This window comes from Canis aureus, chromosome 22, assembly GCF_053574225.1.
Source record: "Canis aureus isolate CA01 chromosome 22, VMU_Caureus_v.1.0, whole genome shotgun sequence".
In the NCBI taxonomy this organism is placed as follows: Eukaryota; Metazoa; Chordata; class Mammalia; order Carnivora; family Canidae; genus Canis; species Canis aureus.
In genome coordinates, this window is record NC_135632.1 from 16,039,466 (window position 1) to 16,062,706 (window position 23,241).

The 23,241-nt window shown below is 45.8% G+C and overlaps 1 protein-coding gene across 2 annotated transcripts in view; it reads right to left on the reverse strand.

The window, feature by feature from the left end:
* CLSTN2 (calsyntenin 2) overlaps positions 1-23,241 on the reverse strand; it is a 616,484-nt gene that overhangs the window by 71,045 nt on the left and 522,198 nt on the right. For both annotated transcript variants that reach the window (XM_077864941.1, XM_077864942.1), the window contains exon 8: positions 22,949-23,070. In XM_077864941.1, coding sequence (XP_077721067.1) covers positions 22,949-23,070 — 122 coding nt within the window. The remainder of the gene's footprint in view (positions 1-22,948; positions 23,071-23,241) is intronic.

Consider the following 23,241-nt stretch of genomic DNA (forward strand, 5'->3'; position numbering starts at 1 on the left):
CTATATTAATTTCACAATGAGTTTTGGGGGCTGGCTCTTATAACACCCTTCAACATGGCCTGAAAGTGTAACATCACAGTATCCTCCAGTGAGAGCCCACAGCCAGTGAGATTGCGTAGTGCACGGTTGACATCGAGGGCTCTGACGCAACATGGCTTTCCATAAGGCTCCCAGTTCTGCCACTGACTACCTGTGTGGCCTCAGGCAAATTAAACCCCCTAAGTTTCTTTCCTCTGTAAAACGGGTCATGATAGGGATAGATAAAAGAATGCAAGAAAAGTGCTCAATATGACACTCAGTACACAGTGAGTGTCCTGTGGAAATTACTATTGATCACACTGTCCTGGGATGGGCCCTGGAACAAAATCCACAGACAGTGTGGTTCTCAGATGGTCTGTCTGAATTCACAGCCGAGTGTTGAGTATTTTGAGGTGTGGCTCCCATTTCTTTTTCAACACTGAGGGTCTCTTTTTGGTTTCAAACATTTCAGGCTTTGCATATAGTTGTTTTAGTATCCGTGGTCTGAGAGAATAATATCACGACTTAAAGCTACTATGTATATGAATATATTAGTTTACTAATGATCATGGCATTTGAAACCCAAGAGGCACATACAGGCTATGTGTGCAAAGACCTTAGCAAGGCCAAGTGTGCAATGACCCCTCAAGGTAACACAGGGTTCCATTGTTGGGGGGTCCCGGAGCCTGAGATCTGCTGACCTTTTCATCTTTCAGCCCATGTGGAGAATAACTGAACTCTAGGCTTTTTTGCTTGTTTGCTTTTATTGGCTACCAGTGCTAGTATAGAATCTAGAAACGAAGTGCAGGGAAATGAATATTGGGAAGGACTATAGTAATCACAGCGGTTCCTAAAAAAGAGGCTCTAATTTCTCTTTTCTTTCCTCCCTTCTTTCCTTCCCTCCTTCCTTCCCCATCCCCTCCCTCACTTCTTTTCTTCTTTCATTCTACAAATACTCTGTGCCAGTGACTGTGCTAACGCTGCCGAGTCTGTGCTAACCACAGCGGTGGAGGTCTCTGCCCTCATAAATAAAGCTCACGGTTCGCAGAGGAGAGAAATAGTAAATGAACAATCATACTGATAACTATATATTGTAGGTAGTGACAGATGTTTTGAAGGAAGAGCACAGGGAGTGGCAGTTTTTATGGCGGGTCCTGTAGTCGAGGGGTCTGGGAAGGTTTGCTGACAGCAGGCAGGGAACTCCCGGTGGAGCTGAGCCTATGGACGTGCCTCCTCCTCTGACTGCCACGACAGCTCTTGTGGTTGACAGCTGGGATGAGGCCACCCTTCATGGATGGGGGCACAAGTCCCTGGGCCTCTCTAGGAGGCCATGGATTGTCATGGAGAGGGAGCAGGGTTTTGGAGAGACCCATTCAGGAGCTGTGTGGCTTCAGACAAACTCCTTCTGTGCTCTGGGCCTTGGGACTCCTATCTGTGAAATGGGGTAATGATTCTTCTTTGCAGATCTTCTTTGTATGATTAGAAGGTGAATGCTGGCAAAGCCCCTAGAGCACATGGTAGCGTGGGGGCTGGTAATCATGTTCATTCCTTTGACCCTCTTCGTCCTCCCCCTGTTGTATTACAGGGTGGTAACAACATCCGGCTCTGATACCATAGGGAAAGAGCTTTGCCAACTGCTTCTATGTGACCCCGCCGAACCTAGCTCAGTGCCTAGTACAAAGCAGGTATAGCAGGTAAAGCAGGTATAGACAGTAGGTGCTTCGGTATCTGACCGAAGAAGCCAACTTGTCACATTGCCCTCAGGTTCCACGACTAATGCTATAGTTACAAGAGCAGCACGGCTAAGAGTCCAAACAAACCCTATAATGGATGTAAATGATTCCCCACCATCCTAAATAATAATACAGATTTAATTAAAAACACTTTAAAGACATCCTTTCAAAGCCTTGGCCCAACCCTCTGTTCCTTTATCAGACTCTCAATTTGCTGACTGGAGTGTGATTTTTGCTGAAACCTCTGAATGGCAAATCACATTTTCATCCTGAAGTGTCAGAGATAAAGCCATGTAAGAGAATGGAATAATTAAAGGCCAAAGAGGTAAATCCAGCTAGGAGTGCAATGGGAAAACATGAGTGAGCCAATGAGGTTCACAGACTTTTTGTCTCTCTTTTGCTGATTAAACCAAAGGTCTTGGCTGTAAATTAGAACCATGTTCTCCTGAAATATTAATCTTTGTCTTAAGTTAAAAAAAAAAAAAAACCCATGGTTGATTGTTGTAACTCAAACTCTTGGTAAGTGTCCTTGGCAGAGGCAAGTATGGTTTGTCAAACCCTTTGTGGAATATTCCCTACATGGTGGCAGGCCCAAGCTTCCAGTGGGAGCTGCCAACAGGCAGCGAACCCCTGGTGGAGAATGAGCGTGTGGACATGCCTCCCTCCTCTGACTGGCAGGATGGGTGTTGTGACTGACAGCTGTGAGTAAGGAGTCACGGATGTGGACACAAGCCCCTGGGTCTCTCCAGGAGGCCAGTGAGCTGTCGTGGAAAGGGTACAGGGTTTTGGAGAGACCCCTTTAGGAGCTGTGTGGCTTAGGACAAGCCCTGTCCGTGTTCTGAGCCTCAGGACTCCTGTCTGTGAAATGGGGGTAATGAGTTTACCTAGAGATCCTTGAACTCTTATCAACTTCAGACCCCCATCCTCGCATCCAGCATAAACTCACTGAGCCCCCTACTCAGAGCCAGGTGCTGTGCCTGCTGCTGAGCAGGACACACGCTCAGCTCCCATGGAGGGAGGTCACAGAATCACATACACAAATCGTTACACAATGTAAGCCAGCGTTGTCCATACTGATACTCACCCAACCAAATTGCCTTGAGCAAGGTGCAAAAGGCCAAGATCACTTGGTGCTGAGGTAAGTAGCTGTTTCTTCCTGACAGGTAAGGGCCATCTGATGCAGCCCTGTATTTCTGGCGCCTAGCACAAGCCCAGAACATGGTACACAGTCAGGAAAAGTGTGTTCTATCAAGAAGAATCTGCTCTGGGGCTACCCAAGGACAGGGACGAGGTCTTACCTGCCTCTGCCCAGAGTGCTCCAGAATTGGTTTCAATTCATTCAACCAGCCTATTCCGAGACCCACACAGTTCCCAAATACTGCACACGTCTCTTAGTGAACACCTGCACGCGTTTCTGCTGGGTAGACACAAGCAGTACAGCTTCTGAGTCCATTTTAGGAGATGCTGTGAAGCGGCTTCCTGGGTGGCTGTACCAGTCTACGTTCCTGCCAGCTGTACGCGGCGGTTCCAGCGGTTCTACATTCCTGCCACATCTGGGCGTTTTTCTTTTTCTTTCTTTCTTTCTTTCTTTCTTTCTTTCTTTCTTTCTTTCTTTCTTTCTTTCTTTCTTTCTTTCTTCTTTTCTTTCTTCTTTTTCTTTCTCTTTTCTTTCTCTTTTCTTTCTTTTTTTCTTTCTTTCTTTTTCTTTTTTTTTCTTCTTTCCTTCCTTTTTCTTTAAAAAGGTTTTACTTATTTATGAGACACACACACATACAGAGAGAGAGAGAGAGGCAGAGACACAGGCAGAGGGAGAAACAGGCTTCATGCGGGGAGCCCGATGTGGGACTCGATCCCGGGACTCCAGGATCACGCCCTGGGCCAAAGGCAGGTGCTCAACTGCTGAGCCACCAGGCGTCCCCTTCTCTTTTCTTTCTTTTCATTCTGGTGGAAGCATCTAAGTGCTCATTATATGTTGGCTGTGCTTAGCCCTCCTGCGCACCAGTGGTATGTGAGCTGCACCGGCAGACCCAGCGCCAGTGGGAAATGGGCGTTCAGACAACGTGCCTGCACCAGGCAGCAGTGCTGTGGCCTTACTGATGTCTTTAGAAGGATCACCGAGGGGAGGTGACAAGAGGCTGGAGGGGTGCCAGACTGGCGAGACACACAGGGACATGGAAAGACAAATTAACACTTGACTCTGGTTGTGATAGAAAGTATGTTTTTAAAGATTTTAAGTGTCCAATTGTATTTTACTCCGCAGATAAAAAACCTGAAGTGTGTTAGGGACAAATGACTTGCAGAGGGTTAAGACAGCTAAAATCTTATTAAATGAACAGGCTTTAAATGTCCTGCCTCCCTCTCCTAGATAAGCGGCTGTTAGAGGACATGCAGAAGGAGAGTGTAATGAGGAAGCACCTGCTCCCCCCACCCCGCTTCTTCACTTGGCGGTGTGGGAGCCGGCCCTGGACACCACAGCCAGGCAGGCTAGGCTGTGGGACCTCTGCAAGACATGGGGTCTGCCCCGTGCAGACTGATCTGATGGAGGTACCCGTGTTCAGCCCATGACACTGCTCAATGAGCACACTGCCCATGACCTGAAGGTGGGAAGTCACAGGGTCCTGTCCTCAAAAGCCAGTAGCCTGCTTGAGCACAATCCTTGGGGGTGTGTCACATTAGGAACTGGTCCCAGGCAAATGGCAGTGGGGATGAGATCCTTCTCTGTGGCTCAGCTTCAGAGTTCTGGAACAGAAATCAGTGGGAAACCCCTAGTCTTGGCAAATTATGCCTTAGTGTTGCCCATTAGCTGCTGCTTCTAGGGATGAGCATCTAACACACGGGCCCCGAGGGGCATTCGTGTTCAGCTCTGGCTCCAGTGGGAAGGGATCCTTCCTTCGTAAAGGGGTGGAGCAGCCCCTCCCATCTCCGTGGAGGAAAAGTGACTGATGTGGAGCCCCTGCGGTCCATAGAGCAGACGCCAAGGCTGCTGCGCATCCCTGCACCTGCTGGCGTGCTGGGCCGAGCCGCAGAAGGAAAGTCTTGAAGAAAAGACTTCAGGCTTCAGTGTCTTCAGCCTGTGCTGAGCCAGACCTTGAGCCAAGAAAGAACGTCTGTAACTGGAGCAAGGATCTCAAAGACTCTCAAACTGAGAAGCCCCAGAGCAGTCTGTGATGGCCAGGGAGGGCTCCAGTGAGACCCCTGGGCCGTTCTGCTCCATGCTTGGGCAAGGCTTCTCGCTAGCTCCTTGATGCAGACAGCCTGAAGGCAGAGGTACGCCAGGTACCGTGTGCTGTGTTGCCATGTTTAATCCTCCCAGCCCAATGGGGTGTCAATCTAACCCCACTTTGTAGATGGGGAAACTGAGGCATAGTGAGCTTAGTTAACTTTCCCAGGCCACACAGCGAGTCGTGACAGATCTGGGATTCAGACCCGGGAAGTCAGGTTCCAAAATCTACACACGTAACCAATAAGCCAGGTCACCACTCACAGCCAAGTACACCAGAGAGGATGGCTTCTTATTTCCAGAAAGTCCTGAATTCTAAAATCCTCCAGGACAGATTCAGATTGGTTAAGCCAATTGAATCTTGATTCAATTCAAATTGAATCCCATTTGAATCTTTAAAAAAGATAAAAATTAGGACAAGGATTAAACAATGTAATTTGGGATGCCTGGGTGGCTCAGTGGTTGAGCGTCTGCCTTCGGCTCAGGTGGCAATCCCGGGGTCCTAGGATCAAGTTCGGTATCGGGCTCCCCGCAAGGAGCCTGCTTCTCACTCTGCCTATGTCTCTGCCTCTTTCTCTCTGTGTCTCTCACAAATAAATAGATAAAATATTTAAAAAATAAACAATGAAATTTCTTATCACCTAGCATGAATTAGATGCTTTAGGCACGTATCTAATGCTCATTAACCCATTTTACAGATGAGGATGGAAGGGGCTTCGAAGGGTTGAATCACATCCCCAAGTTCCCACCGCTGGGGGGTGGTCCTGGTAAGATGTGAACTTGGGGTTTTTTGCTCAAAGCCCATGCTCTTGCTTCTACACACTTTCCTTTGCCCCCGTATATTTTCTCGAAGTATACTACATGTACAGCTTTCCTTCTTCTCCCAGGGGTATGTGAATATACAGCCTCGTCGTCATCTGGGAAGGGGACCCCCAGCCTCAGGAAGCGCCCTGGCAAGCTGTGCCAGTTTACACTTGCCCGAGCAGCACAGATGCAATGCACCCCTGCCATACTCGGCATCCTCATGAAAACAAAAGCAACTTGGCCTTTGGTTGGACTTTGTTAAAAATGAATTAAAAATTTTTGTAATTTAGAAATTTATAAGGTCTGCTTTCCTGTTGCCAATCCCTTTAACTCCCGGCCTGGGCTATCCTGGGTTCTCATAGACTAACCACCTGTATCCATCAAGGGCCCACTCCCTCCCTGGAAAAAGAGGGCAGATTTAGTTGAAGTCTCAGCTCTCCTGTTTACTGGCCAGCTGGCCGAGGGCGGGTTGTTTTTACCACCGCTTGAAGCCACAGTGGCCTGACCCCTGAGGACGGGGGCAGTGGTGCCCGGCAGGAGTTAACTGAGACATGGGGTGGGGGTGTAGAAGCTGTGGAAAGTGCACAGCAAGGTGCGAGGCCTGCAAGCAGGTTCCCGGTGTCTCAACCCCCATCTCAACCACCTTCCCGCTCCGGGGAGGGTAGGCTCTGCTGACCTTCACAGCCCTCCCCTTCTCTACAGTTGGATCACTCAGGTCTGTACCTCTGTACATTATAGGCTTTTTTTCCCCCATTAAAAAACTAGTTTGTTCCATTTTATTATTTATTTAATTTTTAAAAGATTTTCTTTCTTTATTTGACAGAGAGAGTGCACAAGCAGGGGGAGCAGCAGAGGGAGAGGGAGAAGCAGGGAGGCTTCTCAGGGGCTTGGCAGGGAGCCCCAAGCACTGGGCTTGATCCCAGGACCCTGAGATCATGACCTGAGCCTGAGAAGGCAGATGCTTAACCAACTGAGCCACCCAGGTGCTCCTCATATGAAATTTTCAATGAGCTGAGCTCCCCATGGGAGTGAGGCATGGGATCATGACCTGAGCCACCCAAGTGCCCCTAGTTTGTTCCATTTTAAAGTCTTTTTTTTTTTTAATCTACAGATTCCTCCTCCATTGCTTTCTTTTCCTTACAGTTTATTTTTTTTTATTTTTATTTTTTTAAATTTTTATTTATTTATGATAGTCATACAGAGAGAGAGAGAGAGAGAGGCAGAGACATAGGCAGAGGGAGAAGCAGGCTCCATGCACCAGGAGCCCGATGTGGGATTCGATCCCGGGTCTCCAGGATCGCGCCCTGGGCCAAAGGCAGGCGCTAAACCGCTGCGCCACCCAGGGATCCCTCCTTACAGTTTAATTGCCAAAAAGCCCAGGACATTTGAACCTACAGAGTTTCCCTATCTGGATTTTGTGAGTTGCACGTTCACATGTAATTTAAAATGTTGAACTCTCCTCTAGTATTTCCTGCAAAGAGGCGACTGGCTCCAGTCTCACAGTATTCATTTTCCACCCTATACTTGGAATTGGTGATTTCTTCAGGAACCCCTGGTGATGGCCTTTTGTTTTTGTTATTGTTTTTTGGTACAAATGATACTTTAAGACCACAGTGTGGAAAATCTGAGCAGGGACCTATCATATTTTTGTTCACTGCTATTTGCCCAGCTCCCGTCAGATCAGTGCCTGGTGTGGAGTGGCAGAAAGTGAAAAAAAAAAAAGGAAAGAAAGGAAGAAAAAAGGAAAGAGTTGTGGATGCTTATTCCACCTGCTGTCCATCTGTCTGTCTGTCTACCTACCTCTTTGTACCCATGTATATGTGTGACAGTGCATATGCATTAAGATAGTGCTGGTCTGCAAAAACCACATTTCCACAGGTTGAATTCGGCTGCCGCTCCCTCCTCACTAACCTTGTTTTACATTTACTATACTTGCACCCCCAAACTGTTTCCAATTATCCTCATTTCACAGATAAGAAAACTGAGGCTCAGAGAGGTAAAGTGAGGCATTCGACGTCACACAGATAGTAAGGGGCAGAGCTGAGCTGCAAACTCAGGTCTGAGAGACTGAAGCCTGTGTGTCTTTCACGGCTCCTTGATGAATATTTGCTCTTGAAATAAAAGTTTGTTCACTTTAAAATTTAATCTTTTTTTTTAAAAGATTGTGTTTATTTATTCATGAGAGACATAGAGACAGAGGCAGAGACATATGCAGAGGGAGAAGCAGGCGCCCCACAGGGGGCCTGATGTGGGACTCGATCTCAGGATCCTGGGATCATGCCCTGAGCCAAAGGCAGATGCTCAACTACTGAGCCACCAGGTGCCCCAAATTTAATCTTGATCGAGATTTGTGGAAGAATGACTGAGTGAATGGATGCCTGACTTCGTGGGGCAGGATGTAGACACAGCCTGCTTCTACACTTTGCTCCACAAGAGAGAGCTTTTTTTTTTTCCTGCTTTTTTTGTTTGTTTGTTTCCCAATGTGACTTATTTTTGCTAGATATGGCAGAGGGATATTTTTAGCATTCTGGAACAAATCTGAAGGTATATTTTTGCTCTTGGCTTATGAGGCTCATTTGTATGTTTACAGATGCAAAAATAAGTGGATGGTATCATACTTCTTCAAATAACTCAAGTCTCAATTCACATCATACTCCGATTATGGGTTCACTTTTTATATGAATCTAGAAGATAGGTATGAGAATATATTTATGCTTTGAGCCCACATAGCCGAAGCTTTGTGTCCCCTTGTATTTGTGACTGTCACTAACCCTCTGACAGAGTTGTGTCCAATGGAAAGATATGTGGCCCTTGTGGCAGGAGCAGACCACACTATCAGACTGACACCAAGCTCTCTGTTTCCAGGAGAGCCAAAACAGGACAAGGACTCCACGGTATCTAACATTTCATGTCACGTCAAGAAGCAGGTGCTAGATTTTGTTATTGGGAGAGCAAAGAGCTCTTTTTCATGAGCACATGGGAAGTTACTATCTATATGCCAAAGAGTAGAAGGCGTGTGGATCTGTGGGATCAACGCAGGGTTGGGCCTACCATTGTCCTCTGTCTTCATCTCAAGCACTGAAGTCAGGATAGTGTTGGAAAGAATGACAACTCATCCCCATTGATAAAGAGGGTGGAAGGCCAGACTAGGTTCTATGTGTCTAATTAGCCCAGAAGATTATAAATGGAGGTTGACTGGAAAGCCTCCACTGGGCTATTCTTAGAAGCTGGTTTGGCTCCTGAAGGTAAAATGGCCAAAAGACCTAGAGGTCAGAGATGAGGAGTCAAGGAAATGCCAAATAAAAACGGGACATTCTTGGTGCAAATGAGGGATCATTTCTGAGATCTTTGTGGATATCCCAATTCCTGAATAGTATTTATAATTTCCCTCCTAACCTCTAATTTATGGCTAAAATCACTACTTTTGCAGACCTCTTTATTCACTGCCATGACAAGCATAAACAATTTCAACAAAGAGTGATATTTCTGTTTAAAAAGGGAAAGAGACATACTCTATCCTAGGGAGGCTGATTATACACGATGATACACACAGGCCTGTGACCCCCTAGGACCTTAGGTATACACTGTTTTAAAATTGTCTGCAAGATTTGTTTTAATCAGGTATGGCAAGATACACAGACACTGAATGACTGTCATAAAGGAAGAAGTACTGATACTCACAGATCCCTGGAGGCACTACACCACACCACACAGAGCCAAATGGGGTAGGGGGTCACCAGGATTGGCCAGAAGGCAGAGGGAGTGAGAGGGAGAAGGATGCTTTATTGTGGTTTTGTGGGAGGAACAGGCAAAGCTGTAAGCAAGCTGAACAGGTTTAGGATTGGGTAGTTTGAATAATTTCAGCAGGCTAGATGTCCAGTACCTGGCCCTGGGATGATTTAGGGCACAAAGATAGTGTCCTGGTCTGAAGGAGTGCAATAAAAGGAGGCAGATGGAAATATGGACTCAGGATTGGTAGGTTTGCATATCAAGGGCATGCTGGCTGTCAAGTAATTTACTATCTCTAGGAATGAGCTAACACTGCAAGGGAAAGTCCCTCTTTGGGTCCACAAGGCCCCAGGATGTCAAAGCATCAAAATGCAGAAGAAAAAAAAGATCTGACACACACACAGACAAAGTTGATGTCATTGCCTGCAGCCTCAAGAGCAGCAAATTCCACCTTGCTTTCTATTCCTGCACCCCTAGGTCACTCACTACGTCTCTCGAACTTAATACCTGTTGGCTCCCTTGGTTACTTTCTGAAATCTAAAGCTCAGAATTTTCTCTCTAGGTCCTCTAAGACCCTGTTTCATGGCAAAAAAGCAATCCTATGTTCTTAAATATTGTGTCCAATTCCAATTCAGCATTGCAAGGTCAGATTGGGTCCTCCTTCATCATTCATGCCCACTCTTGAGCACTCACTTTGAGCACCATCTAGAAATTTCAGATTCAAGTTCTCCATTCCTTACTGTGGCCCATCTACCAATAAATGTTCTTTGCTCTTGTCATGCCTTTGCCCATTTAAAGCAAAAATCTATGTCAAGAAATCTACAACATCCTAAGCTTGCATTTCCTCCCTGTGTATCCCTCTAATTTCATGGTCCTTCACCTAAAGTAGACCTTCCTTCATATGCATCTTCAGCCTGTCAGTATCCTTAACACTGTTAGCACTCCACACAAAACATGAGAACCATGGGGCAGTGTAACTCCCCCCTTAACATTTGTTCTATTGTGGTTATGTATTTGACATCTATGTATGTTATATGTCCTCAATACACTGCTAAAATTGTTGAATTAAAAGTCATGGCCTTTTAAAGAAATTAAGAAAGAAGGAAAGAGAGTATTTTATTTGCCCAGATATTTATCATTTTTAATGCTCTCCTTTCCTTCTTAGAGATCTGTTTCCCCAGCTGACACCATTTCCTTGCTCTCTTACACACTGCCTTTGTCATTCTATTGTCTTTTGGTCTCCAACATTTCCAGTAAAATGTCAACTGTATTCATATTATTTTTCTCCCATAATGTCTTTTTTTCCCTCCTTTTCTGTGGATGCTTTCAAGATTTTCTCTCTTTGTTTTTTAACACCTTGGGAATACTGTGATTAGGTGTGGTTTTCTTTGTATTTCCTCAGTTCGAGGCTTGTTTATTTCAGTCAACCTTTAGGTTGATGTTTTATATGAAATTTGGAAACATTTTTAGCTATCGTTTCTTCAATTAATTTTTTTGCACCCCATTCATTCACTCTTGTCCATTGGTTCTTTTCAGACTTTTCTCTCCTCCCCTCTATTCTCTTGCCTCTCTTTCCTTTTCTCTGGCGCTATATTTTAAGAAATCTTTCTCCCTTCTTTTTTCTTCATATTGGACAATTTCTTTTGATTTCCTTCCAGTTCATTAATTTCTTCTATCTCCATTCTACAAAGCCCATCCTTTCGCTTTAGGTTTTGTATTTTTCATTCTAGATTTTACATTTCTGTGTAGTTTCCATTTCTTTGCTGAGATTCCCCATCTGTTCACCCATTATGGCAATCTTTACAGTTTTTGAACATATTTAAAATAGTTGCTTTAAGATTATTTTCTAATTCCTATATCTGTCTCATCTCAGGGTCTGTTTCTCTTGAATGATTTTACCCTAGACCTTTGGTCATGTTTCCTCACATGTCTAATAATTTATATTTCATACTGAGAACTATGCATTGCGCATTGTAGAAACTCTGGATTCTCTTACATTTCTCCAAGATTATTGATTTTTGTTGAATCACTGAATGATCACCTTGTACTTGTAAAGTTTGATCTTATACTATATATGGGTATATTTGTTTAGGTTTACCCTTAATTCTGGGCCAGTCCCTTAATCTTGGCATATAATCTTTATTAATATCTCTTCTGGTGTTTTATTGGAAAACTCTTCGTGTTTATCTGGCCCTTCAAACTTGAGAAATTTTAAAATCTGTCTCCTTTGGAGTAGGCAGTAGCTAAAATCTCTACTTAATTTTTCAGTCTTTTCTATTGTTGCTTTTCACTGGGTTCCTCCTGAAGTTTCCCCTGTGTGTATACAGTTCTGGGGTCATCCAGGACTTAATAGGAATTTGAAGGAAGTCTATATTCCAATTTTGGGTCTCTTCTTCACTTTCCTTCTCTGTTATGAAGCCTGTATTGAAGCTCTTTAGAGTCCAGACAGTTCCAATATCATCTCGTGTCCTCAGAATGGGCCATTTCTCAATTCTTATTTTAATATCTTTATTGAGGCATGATTTACATATCATAAAATTCATCCATTTAAGTGTACTATACAATAATTTATAATAAATTTATAGAGTTGTGCAATGATCATCAAAATCTAGTTTTAGAACATTGCCATCATTCAAAGATATCTGTGCCCATTTACAGCTGATTCCTGCTCTCACCCCAAGCCCTAGAAAACTACTGATGGGCTATTTACAAATTTGCTTTTTTATTGATATTTTATGTAAATGAAATCATGCAATATATAGTCTTTGCTTTCTAGTTTAACATAGCACGATATTTTTGAAATTCATCCATGTTATATGAATCAATAGACTGTTCCTTTTTATTGCTGAATACAATTCCATATGTGGATATACAACAGGTTATTTATTCATTTACCTGTTAAAGGACATACTTTTTTGTTTTTTCCTGGAAGCTTTTTTCCTTTTTCTCAGTGTTCCTCAGATGATACATCACCAAACTGATACTTAAAGGTCAATGGACTAGTGTTTGGGGACCACAGATAAGGACTTTTTTTTAATTTAATAAGCATGTATTGAACATGTATTTGTGTTAGACACTGTGTTAAAGATTGAAGTAATAAGTAAGAATGATATTCTAGTACAGTGGAGGAAATGAACCAACAAATAAGTAAGTGTAATAAAGTATGAAGAACTGCTGTGAGAAAATTCTGGGGCCTCCATGGAAGTGAGGTCAGTTCTCTATTTGCCTGGGGGGAGGGCAGTTTACAGGAGAGTCTTTATCAAATATGTGAGCCTTGAGTATGGTCTGGAAAGATAAATAGGTAATTGTCCACACTGGAAATGACTTGCCTGTCCACGACACTCTGTTTTATTCTTCAGAGCCATGCAGATAGGTGCCTGCATAGCGTGGTCCCATCTGCCTCTGCCTGGGAATCATTTGGAAGGAAAGATTCCCATGAGTTCCTGCTGAGATGGAAAGATGGAGAAATCTAGTGGAGACCTGGAAGATATCCAGTTCTGCCAAGCGATGTAGACACTTCTTAACAAGACAAACACACCATGGAAAAGAACATGGAGCTTTGGAGAATGGTAGACTTGGTCCAATACCTTAAGTAAATTATTTCATCTTTCAGGGCCTCAACTTCAGTATCTATGAAACTGAGATAAGAAATGACTTCAAAAGTAACTGTGTAGTTTAGATTTAATGCATGGAAATCAATGAGTTTAGGGATTGGTCTCTCAAAAAATGCCAGTCTTTTCTCTTTCCCTCACATGTAATATGCATCTAAAGCTACCAGGAGTTAATGCAATCACAAGGCTTATTCCTTTTTATTCCTTTCTATCACAAGACTTCCTTTCTATTTCCTCAAGAAAGCCACCATCTTCTAAGTAAGCAAGGGATGTAGTAGCTGTTTCATAATGAGGCCTTGCTTCCTTCTAAATATGCGCTGATTGTCAAGGTGATGGAAGAGGTTCATTATTTAAAGGCATAATTAAAGGGCACTTCCTTTAGCTAACTAATGAGCAGTAACTGCAGCAATATTTGCATGTTTAGACATTAAAGATGGAAACAGATGACTCGTAGGGGATTGGGAGAGAACAGGAAGGTAGGGCAGATTAATCTCACTGCTGGACCTCTAGGGTTATTGCTGTGCAAGACTTCCCCAGAGGAGGGTCTTCCCTGAGAAGTCAGCTCCACTGGCTTCTCTTATTTTATAGGATGAACAGCACTCTCATCACCATGTCTCAGGAGCAAGCTGATCTTTAAAAGATGTTAATTCGTGATTCCTCCTAAGCTGAGCTTGGAATGTGCTCCTGGATGGACACCCATGCCCTGTTTTGAAGACTTAGTTATCAGCATGGATATTGGTTCATTCTTATCATCTTGGGTGTTCACTAAGGTTGTAAACTCTTCCAAGTCAGTAATGGTGCCTTTTGCCCTCTTGGAGTATGTGTGTTTTAAGGTTATATTTCAGGTTTTTTCCATTTATTAGGTAAGAGATGTGGAAAGCACCCTGCTATCTCTCCCATTCTTCATCTGTAACCTGGATGGTATTCCTGAACTGCAAGATTTTTATTAGAATTAAAAGAAAGTGCCTGGCACAAGTAAGCAGCGAAGTAATGCTGGTTCAAATTCTCCTCTCATTCCATAGGGACCTCACAGTGACCAGTGCCTTTACCTCATTTCTCTTAAATGAGGGGTTAGCATTAGAATTTGCCATTTTATATTAGCATTCAGCTTTGTCAATTTCTTGTCCTTCCATAGTGTGGAAGTGACAGAGAAAAATAACTTTCCTATAATGAATGCAGACATTTGGGTTTGATGCCAAGGAGGAGTCTCCCTCCCCTCCCACTGGCATCAATCCCTGAAGCGGCCTGGAAAGATAGGAGCACAGCGCAGCCAGTGTAGTGACTGAGTTAATGTTGCTTCCAAATGGGACTACCTCAAGGCTCAAGCACCTTAATTTATTATTGAAAAGGTGGTTTGATTTACTAGGCATTTTTAATTGTGTTGACATTATTTCTTCTTTTTAACAGTGAAATGAGAGACACTGACTTTAAATATCTATTATGGGATGTCTACTGAAAAAAAAATGCATCCATTGCCTCTGGGCAGATGTACAGGTCAGGACACAAATAATCATTTCATGGGAGCAAAAGGAATTGCTAAGCAGCTGCTCATGGGGGAAGAAAGACCAGAGAAGAGCCAGGTCTGCCAGCAAACGGGGGGGGGGGGGGGGGAATGGAATGCTAATAGAATTCTTAGCATCTCTGATTAGCTTAAATGTAACAGTTGTATAGCCTTCCACCTCCAGCCCAGATGAGGGAGTAGGGTAGAGGAAGCCAGTGAGACTGTGGCAGAGGAGAGAATGACATTCCAGTAGCTCTCTGGATTCGATAAGCATTAGGCTTCTCCCCTGGTACAGAATCTTCAGAAGAAAAAGTAAAGAGAATTTTTGGGTAATGGAAACCCAAGAAAGCCCTCAGAAATCAGCTCTTGAAGCAAATGGCTCAGGACATATTGATAAATAAGCCTACAATAACCCTCAGCGAGTTTGTGGACGCCATGTCCACAGCAAGACACTGATGGAATGATGTGCTTGTCATCAGATCTCATCGTTGGTTAGGTAGACAATCCACTCATTAATGTTTGGCAGCACTAATCCGAACTTCATCCGGTCTCTTGGTAATTTCCTCCGTCTGGTCATGGTTCTGCCTTGGGAACTCAGCAGACACCCCTTTCTTCCCAGAGATACCAGCAGGTGCTGTGTCCTAGTTTCTCTCTACAGATCAGAGATTTTCCCTGTGCTGCAGGGGTGAGTGAAGCAGAGAGTTCATCGGGGAGGTGGTTCCGGGGGGAGGAAAGAAGAAGTGGGAAGAGTGAGATGGCCAAGGAGTGGACCTTCCAGTGAAGCTGATGACTATGTCTGGGGGCAGGACAGGTACTATCTAGAGAATCTCACTGGTGTACCAGCTTTGTCAACTTCCAGCTTCCAGGTGAGCCTCTGTCAAGAGAGAGGATTTTCTAGGTTTGCTTTAGCATTTCCAGAACCAAGCAGAGTGCTCAGAGCTTCTTCCCTGAAAGCAGAGAAGGTAGCTTTTCCACATAATGGCTGGTGGGCGGGGGCAGCACTTTAAGTTAGAAGAAGAATATGGTGTTGAGCAGAAGGAAAGGCTAAATCTGCCCCTTGGAGGTCCTCCACAAGGGGCTTGTGGGAAGCAAGCTTGCTGGGAAGTGAGGAGCAGGCCATTGATGAGGAGCATTAGGACAGTGCCTAGTCCTCCTTCCCTCCCTCCCTGCCTCCCTCCTTCCCTCCTAGGGCCACACTTTCTGAGGGGACAGAGGCACCATTCACAGGGCTCAGCAGAGTCTCTGGGTCTGCCTGGAAACCCCAGCCCAGGGTCACCTCAATAAGCTGTGGGGGTGGGGGGCTGCGTCTACGAGCCTGGGGCAGCTCTGGGTCTCCCCAAGGCTCATGAGTGAGGTACTAGTTTCCCTTTGCTGCTAGAACAAATCACCACAGACTTGGTAACTTAAAACAGCACAGATTTATTACCTTACAGATTTGGAGGTCAGAAGTCTGAAATGAGTTTCAATGAGCTGCAGTCCTTCTGGAAGCTCTAGTACAGAATCTATTTCTCCCTCTCTCTCTCTCTTTTTTAGCTCAGAGAGACTGCCACATTCCTTGAGCCAAGGAATGTGGCAGTCTCTCTGAGCTCTGCTTCCTTTGTCACATCTTCTCTGATTTTTATCCTCCTGTCTCCGTCCTATAAGGCCCCTTGTGATTGCATCAGACCCATCTGGACAATCCCTCTATTTTAGGATCTTTAATTTAACCACCCTTTTGTCATGGGAGATAAGATATTCACAAGATTCAAAGATTAGGAGCTGTGCATCTTTGGGAGTCATTACTCTATCTGTGGCAAGTGGCCAACAGGGGAACTAAGGAGCCCCGCTGAGTATGGCATGTGGTGTTCGGTGGTGGTCGGGGCCAGAAGTGCAGCAGGGACCCAGGCCAGGCTGAAAGGCCTCCATGAATGGGGCTTCCAGTGGAGGGAATGTGGCTCAGGCAATAGAATGGATGCTAGCAGCTACCAGCCTGTTGTACCCTCTCGAAAGGAAACAGAACAAACGTACTAACTGTGTCAGAAGTCACCTTTCCAGAGAGTAGAGAATCCACAGTCACTGCACAGGCCCAACCTGAGAGGACCAAGAATGTCCTTGTGGGTGTGAGGACCCTCCTCTGCCATCACCATGAAGCCACGGAAGCCAGCTCTCTGCAGAGGTCTAGAAGATGGTAAGAGGCAGGGAGAGGGGCTCTAAGAGAAGGGCTCCTCTGGGGCCCTTATATATTAGCAAGAGAAAGACGAGGGAGAGTAATTGTGACCCTCGCCACATCCATTTTTCATTCAGAACAACCTTGCAAGTTGGCATCTTAGAAAAAAGTCATTTGGGATTCCGCCTAAAAGAGGTTCTGGACACTCTTCCCCCTGTTTAGGACACATGTTCCTAAAGGAACACACGTGTCACTGAAGGCTGGCGTGTGGGCAGGACGGTGAGGGGGCGGCCACTGCATTGGAGAAAACAGCTAATGCATCCAAGAATTAGTCTTGAGCGGCGGAATTAGAGTGCTGACAAAGCCCGATGATTCTGCTCATTAAGAGCACTGGTCTGGACTGGACTAACCATTCTCCAATTAACTCCTTGGCACTTGGCTATAATAATGATTGAACTAAGCCATGTGACTCCCAGTGTGGCTGGAAGAGCAGATGTGGGCAAACTGACTATGTCGTTCTGACATTCATCCCCACTAGGGATAAAGATTTATTCACTTGCAGCTTCCTGCAGGAGCTTCAGAATTCCATGCAAGAAGAAAGGATCTGACCAGCAGAGGCTCCAGCCCAAGACAAATGGGAGCATTTGGTTCAAATCCCGGCCCTGGCGTTATTCCTGCGGAGACCTGGGCCTGTGCCTTCCTGTCTCAGTCATGGAAGAGGAAGGGGAGACCACCACCCCAGGGGCCTGGGTCTAGGGCTCCTGCCCCACTCGCCCCTGCCCCCCTGTGTGGGAGGACATACTCGCCTGCCCCTGCCCCGGAAGCCCAGCACTCTTCTTGGATGGAGGGCGCTGGTACTAGAACAGGAAGGGCTTTCAAAGAACACGTGGGCCGGGATCCCTGGGTGGCACAGCAGTTTAGTGCCTGCCTTTGGCTCAGAGCACGATCCTGGAGACCTGGGATCGAATCCCACATCGGGCTCCCGGTGTATGGAGCCTGCTTCTCCCTCTGCCTGTGTCTCTGCCTCTCTCTCTCTCTCTCTCTCTCTGTATGACTATTGTAAAAAAAAAAAAAAAAAAAGAACACGTGGGCCTCGTTTAAGAAGATCTACATCTCTCAAATAGACGTGTTATGGTGTGGTTTTTCCTGTGTGGAAATCAGGGAAATTTGTTGTTTTTTTATCGGTAGCCTCAAACTGGTGACCAGAGTATAGAGGTACACTGTAGAACATTTGCTGAGGCTGATGATGTAGGCTTTTAAATGAGAAAATTGGGAGACTTTACATAAAAATCTGATTCTAACTTCTGAACAGTTGGAAAGGTAGCCCCAGGCCTGGATTCTCCCATGGTGTAGATCCATGTGGTGGCTGAGTCTTCAGTGAGGACCCACCTTCACCCAGCCAGGTATCTTCCCTCATTCTCTGCACCCCTAATCACTAGAGTTCCGGCTCCTGCAGGAGCATGCTCTTTAGAGTCTATAAGTGGGCAGGGCCATGAGCTTCCCCAGGGCAGGGCCATGTCCTCTCTCTCCCTCTCTCTCTCTCTGGTGCCTATCACAAGTTCAGGCACAGAGACAGCAACAGCCAACAGAGTGAGTCTCACTTCAGCATCTTGAGCTCATTGCAGTTTTTTCAGAGATGCATTTTTTTCTTTGTATGATCTGGGGGCACCTGTTCTCTTGCTGGTCGATTGAGGCTGTCACTTAAGCTGTGTCTTCCAATAAGTGGAACACACTGTAAAACATCAGCAGGTTTCCCTCTGACCACCAGGACATCCAAAGGGAAGATCATCAGAATTTGTGACAATGAGTCAACCATATCCAAATAATATTAAAGCCGGAAGGGGCTGCAAATTAATAAACCCTTCTTGTGTGAGATGGCAGCTGGGTGTTCTTCTCTGCTCCTGTCTGGGTTTGCACATGACCGGCTGAAGGCTCGAGGGATTTGCATTTAGCTGATCATGAGTAAAAATCCCATTAAAATGACATCCTCCTCATCATTAGGATCCTGTTAGTGAGGTGCACTGGATTGTCAGGACATTTCCTGGAGCTGCTTGATAATGGACTTACCAATGCAGTCTGTCCACCCTGGCAAAGGCTTTCTGAGGTGTGGGGCAGAGGGGTGGGTTGCTGGAGACCTGCAGCTCCTCTGTGGCAACTGCCTCCCTCCCCAGACACACACCTGAAGAGCTCTGTGCATATCATACCCTGGTTTCGATGCCCCTGAGCAACATCTACCGAGTGCTTGAGCTCCTGGCCTGGCCATGGAGGAAAGAAAGGGGAGCCCCTGGTTCTAATGCAGCCTCTGCCACTGGCTCTACTGAATACCTGGCCTGAGCTATATTCACTTAAATTTGATAAATTTTATGAATATCATACTAGCATTATTCACATTTCCCCATCCCTAAATTCTCCTTGAAAGACAAAGTTCTTCAACTATAGTCCATTTTTCTGGGGATAAAGTGCCAACTCAATAACATGATATGAAAAGCCTCTTGGGATTTAACCGACACCTGCTCCTCTAAATATGCATCCTAATACCTGCCAAAGCATTCCCTTTCTGCCCCATCCCTGTGGTCTGCCACATTGGAAACCTCCAGTCTCCTGAAGCTAGATGTGCTGCTCACATCTCTGTCATCTTGGCTGCCTGGCTCCCTATCACCGAGTTCTTGGCACTGTGTTCAGGCAATGTCTCCTCTCAGTGGCTTTTCCAGGCCCTTATTTTCAGGTCCATGTCAGGTGTCTCTAACATGAGCTCCCACAGACTCCCTACATCTGGTCCCTTGCCTTCTGCCCCAGCACATATCGCATAGGATGTAAACTGTTTCTGGGTACTTGTATACTTGTATACAGTAGGGGCTTCTGTTTTAGCAGGTGACCCCTCGTACCCAGCACAGAGCCAGGTACATAGTTTGTGTTCAGCATAAACTGCTGAATAAACAAATAGATGAAGCCCTGTTAGGTATTAGAACATTTATTATGCTTCTGGGAGCTCCAAGGTGGGTCAGGAATTTGAATACACATAATAGAATAGACTGGCTAGAATCCTTTCTGGCCAAGGCCAGAAAGTTCTGCAATAATTACAGAGCCACTGGCTGGCAAATCCAGTAAAATCTTTGGAATTAGGTATTAAGATAAAGGCTAAGCAACGTTTGAGATCCACAGAGTAAAAAATGGCAAAATTTTATAATTTTAAAATGCTCCATAAAATGAATCAAAAGATCGATTAATCACCAGGAGGTTGTAAAAGGCCTCTGGAGTTTTCTTCTCTCTTTCCCTCTCTCCCTCCCACATGTCATCTCTCCCTTCTTTTGATCTTCACATCCATTGGCAGTTATGCAAACATTTACTGGGCACCAACTGTGTGCTCAGGGCTCTAATATGCACTAGGAACTGGAGAGAGTAAAATTCAATACTGCCCTCTCAGAGCTCAGCGCAAAGTGATCAGAAAGGCAGGATAAATGGGCTACTGGGGTACAGTAAGCATTGGGATGGAGTTCTGTATGGAGTCTGGGGAGCACTGGGGGGAGGTAAGCTACTCAGGGAGGTGACCCAGGGTAGCTTCCTGGAGAGGAGACGTTATCAAGTATGTACATTTCTGAATACCAAGTGATTTACATCCAAGAAGCTTCTGGAAGGCTCTGTCTACACAACTGAGTAAGGGAGAGAGAGGTCTGTGGCTTGGTCTATGTGTACCACTGGATTGCTAGTATGCATGTGGCAGAGGTTTCCTATATCCTACCCACTGTGTCTCCTTTCAAAGGGGCTGGGGCTTCTGATCACTTGAAGTATTTACCCCCCAGTGTGACTGTAGAAACAGGAGGTCATAGGGTGGGGCCCTAATCCCATAGGGCCTTATAAGAAGAGGAACGGGTAGGTATCCTAGCATGCAAGCTCTCACTCATTCTCTCTCTCTCTCTGTCTGCCAGTGAGAAGGCGGCTGTCTACAGGCCAGGAAGAGGGCCCTCACTGGAGAACTGCGTCAGCTGGCACCTTGATCTTGGATGGACTTCCCAGCCCAGAACTGTGAGAAATCAATGGGCTGCGATACTTTGTTATGGCGGCCCCAGCCGACTAAGACAAAGGAGAAGACAAAGTTTGAGCAAAGCAAAGATTTGACACAGTTTCATGGAGTTTCATTAAGACTATAAACATTTTGCATCTCAGTGATAATGCGGATCCTTAAAACTGAGACGTGAAAACATTTTAAATTAGCAAGCTCACCAAAGCAGCAGGATAGCATAATGGAAAGGGCGGGTCCAGGCTGCAGTTCACCGTGTGACCTTGGGCAGGTCACGAGACCGTGGTCCCCTGCCTCATTTCATCCACTGGGCGGGGGCCCGGGGCAGACGTGAGAGTGAGCCTGGTTACAGAGCCGATGCCGATGAATGAGATCTGAGTAATCTGGAAAGTGTTCAGTGAGCCTCAGCCCCTCCTTAAATTCACCACTTTGGGAACAGATTTCAGAATTCCTAGAGTCATTATATCTTTTTCTATAGAGCCAGAATTCCTTCCTCACCTATTTTTAACTCCAAACCCTGTGACTTCATTTGCCTGTATCAGTACTTCTCAATCCCATCTTAGCAAATGCTGCAGGGCATCTGTAATTATCCTGGCCAGTACAGCAGTGTTCTTATTAAAACCCCTCACAATATGGAATTTATTTTAATTCATCTCAATTCGTATTATGTATTTAAATATATCCCATATAAGCCATATGGCACGTTAGAAGGTAGCTGAGAGGTTGCCGGGAAATCAAATAAGCAATGTCAAGCTTTCACCATTTCTGCAATACCCAGAATTCCTAATTCAGAGGAACATATACCAATCCAGATGCCATATTTGCAAAACCCCGGGATCCAGCAGGATGGGATTTACTGGGAATAGATCAGGCAATTGCCACTGGGCCTCCTCAAACATCTTTCCATCAGCTTGGCATCCTTGACCTTGTCACGTTGCCTGAAGTTCCAGCATTGAGAGATTCCCTGAGGTTAATGAATCTAGCTTTGAAAGAGCATATGTCTGTGCTTCTGTGTGGATGAAAGGGGGCAGCTATCATTCGGATCTCAATGTAAATGAGTTCCTTCTGGAACGCTTCCCAGTAACACTCTCTGAAACCAGCCCTACTGGGGCCTGGGGAGATGCCCATAAGAAAGAGAGAGAAGGCAAAGGATTCTGGAACATTCAGCTCTACACAAGGTGATGCAGGTAGCACACACCATAAGTTTTAGGGGGAGGAAAGAAGCCTGAGGTCCCCAGAAGCACTGAGAATATGGGTGGGGTACCAGACAGGAAGACCGCAATTTGAATGAGCATCATCTCACCAGCTTCATTAAGCAGACTCGTTCTTCAGTCTCCTTGCCTGTCTGCTGGCCTTCTCCCCCTGGATAGCTGACAACCATTTTTAAAAATTCACATGTGCCTTCCCCTCTACCCGCCCCCCGCCCCACAGTTCAAGTCTAAGTGAAGGCCAACTCTAGGCCTGCTGCAAAGACATTTCCTCAGTGGCACAGCCACCCAGAGAAGTGACGGCCACCTTCATAATCGCGGCCCTGCACAGCCCTTGGAAACAGACACTTCAAAGCTTTTCGCCCAGAGCAGACACTTCATTTGTCATTGACAAATATGACACAAGTAGTGACCTTTGTGATCACAAGTCAGGAGGCTCTGGTGTGAGTCATAGACTTTTGCACTTCAGAAAAGAATGTGCACCGCTCGCAGTGCACTGTGACACTGTTTACTTACAGGTCCTCAGCTCCCCCCACCCCGCTTGTTTTCAGCCTGGCAAGGCTGCACCATCACCCAAAGGAGATGACAAAGCATCAAAGAGGAGACACGGGCACTTATGCTATAAAGATGTGCTAACAAAGATCACAAACTGGGCCTGGGGGTCAAGAGAACCAGCTTCCCGGGAGCTCAACGTGGAGCAAATGGACAAGATTCATGTACTGGCAGGTCCACCACCTGGCAGGGGTCCCGGCTGGGAAGTGTGGCCTTCCCACCCCCAGCTGGTCTTTAGGGCGGCAGTTTTTATCTTGACTTTAAGATGCTGTGTGGCTCCCTGAGCTGATGTTTCCCAAACTCAGCAGCGAGCAGAACCTTGACGTGCCTCCTCTCTGTCATCACTGGGGCACACCTACCACCCCGCAAAGGGGTGGGCTGGGGTGAGGGGTGAGGTGAGTGCCATACCTGGTCCAGCTTCCAGTGGAACTCTGCGGGGCGGAAGGTGTCCGCCTGGTCGAAGTCCTTGCGCAAGAGGAAGACGAGGCGGCAGTTGTGCACGTACAGGGCGTAGTGATGCCGATTCATTTCTGAAAAGCAGAAAGAGGAGCGGAGTGGTTATAGTATCCCTGCATCAGTCTCTGCCAGGGGAGTCTTCCCCGACATCACTGAGCACACCATCCAGGGGGAAAGGGATGGGCATGGCAGTTTCCCCTTTTATTATCAGATGTAATGAATGTTCTAGAACATGCATGGGGGAG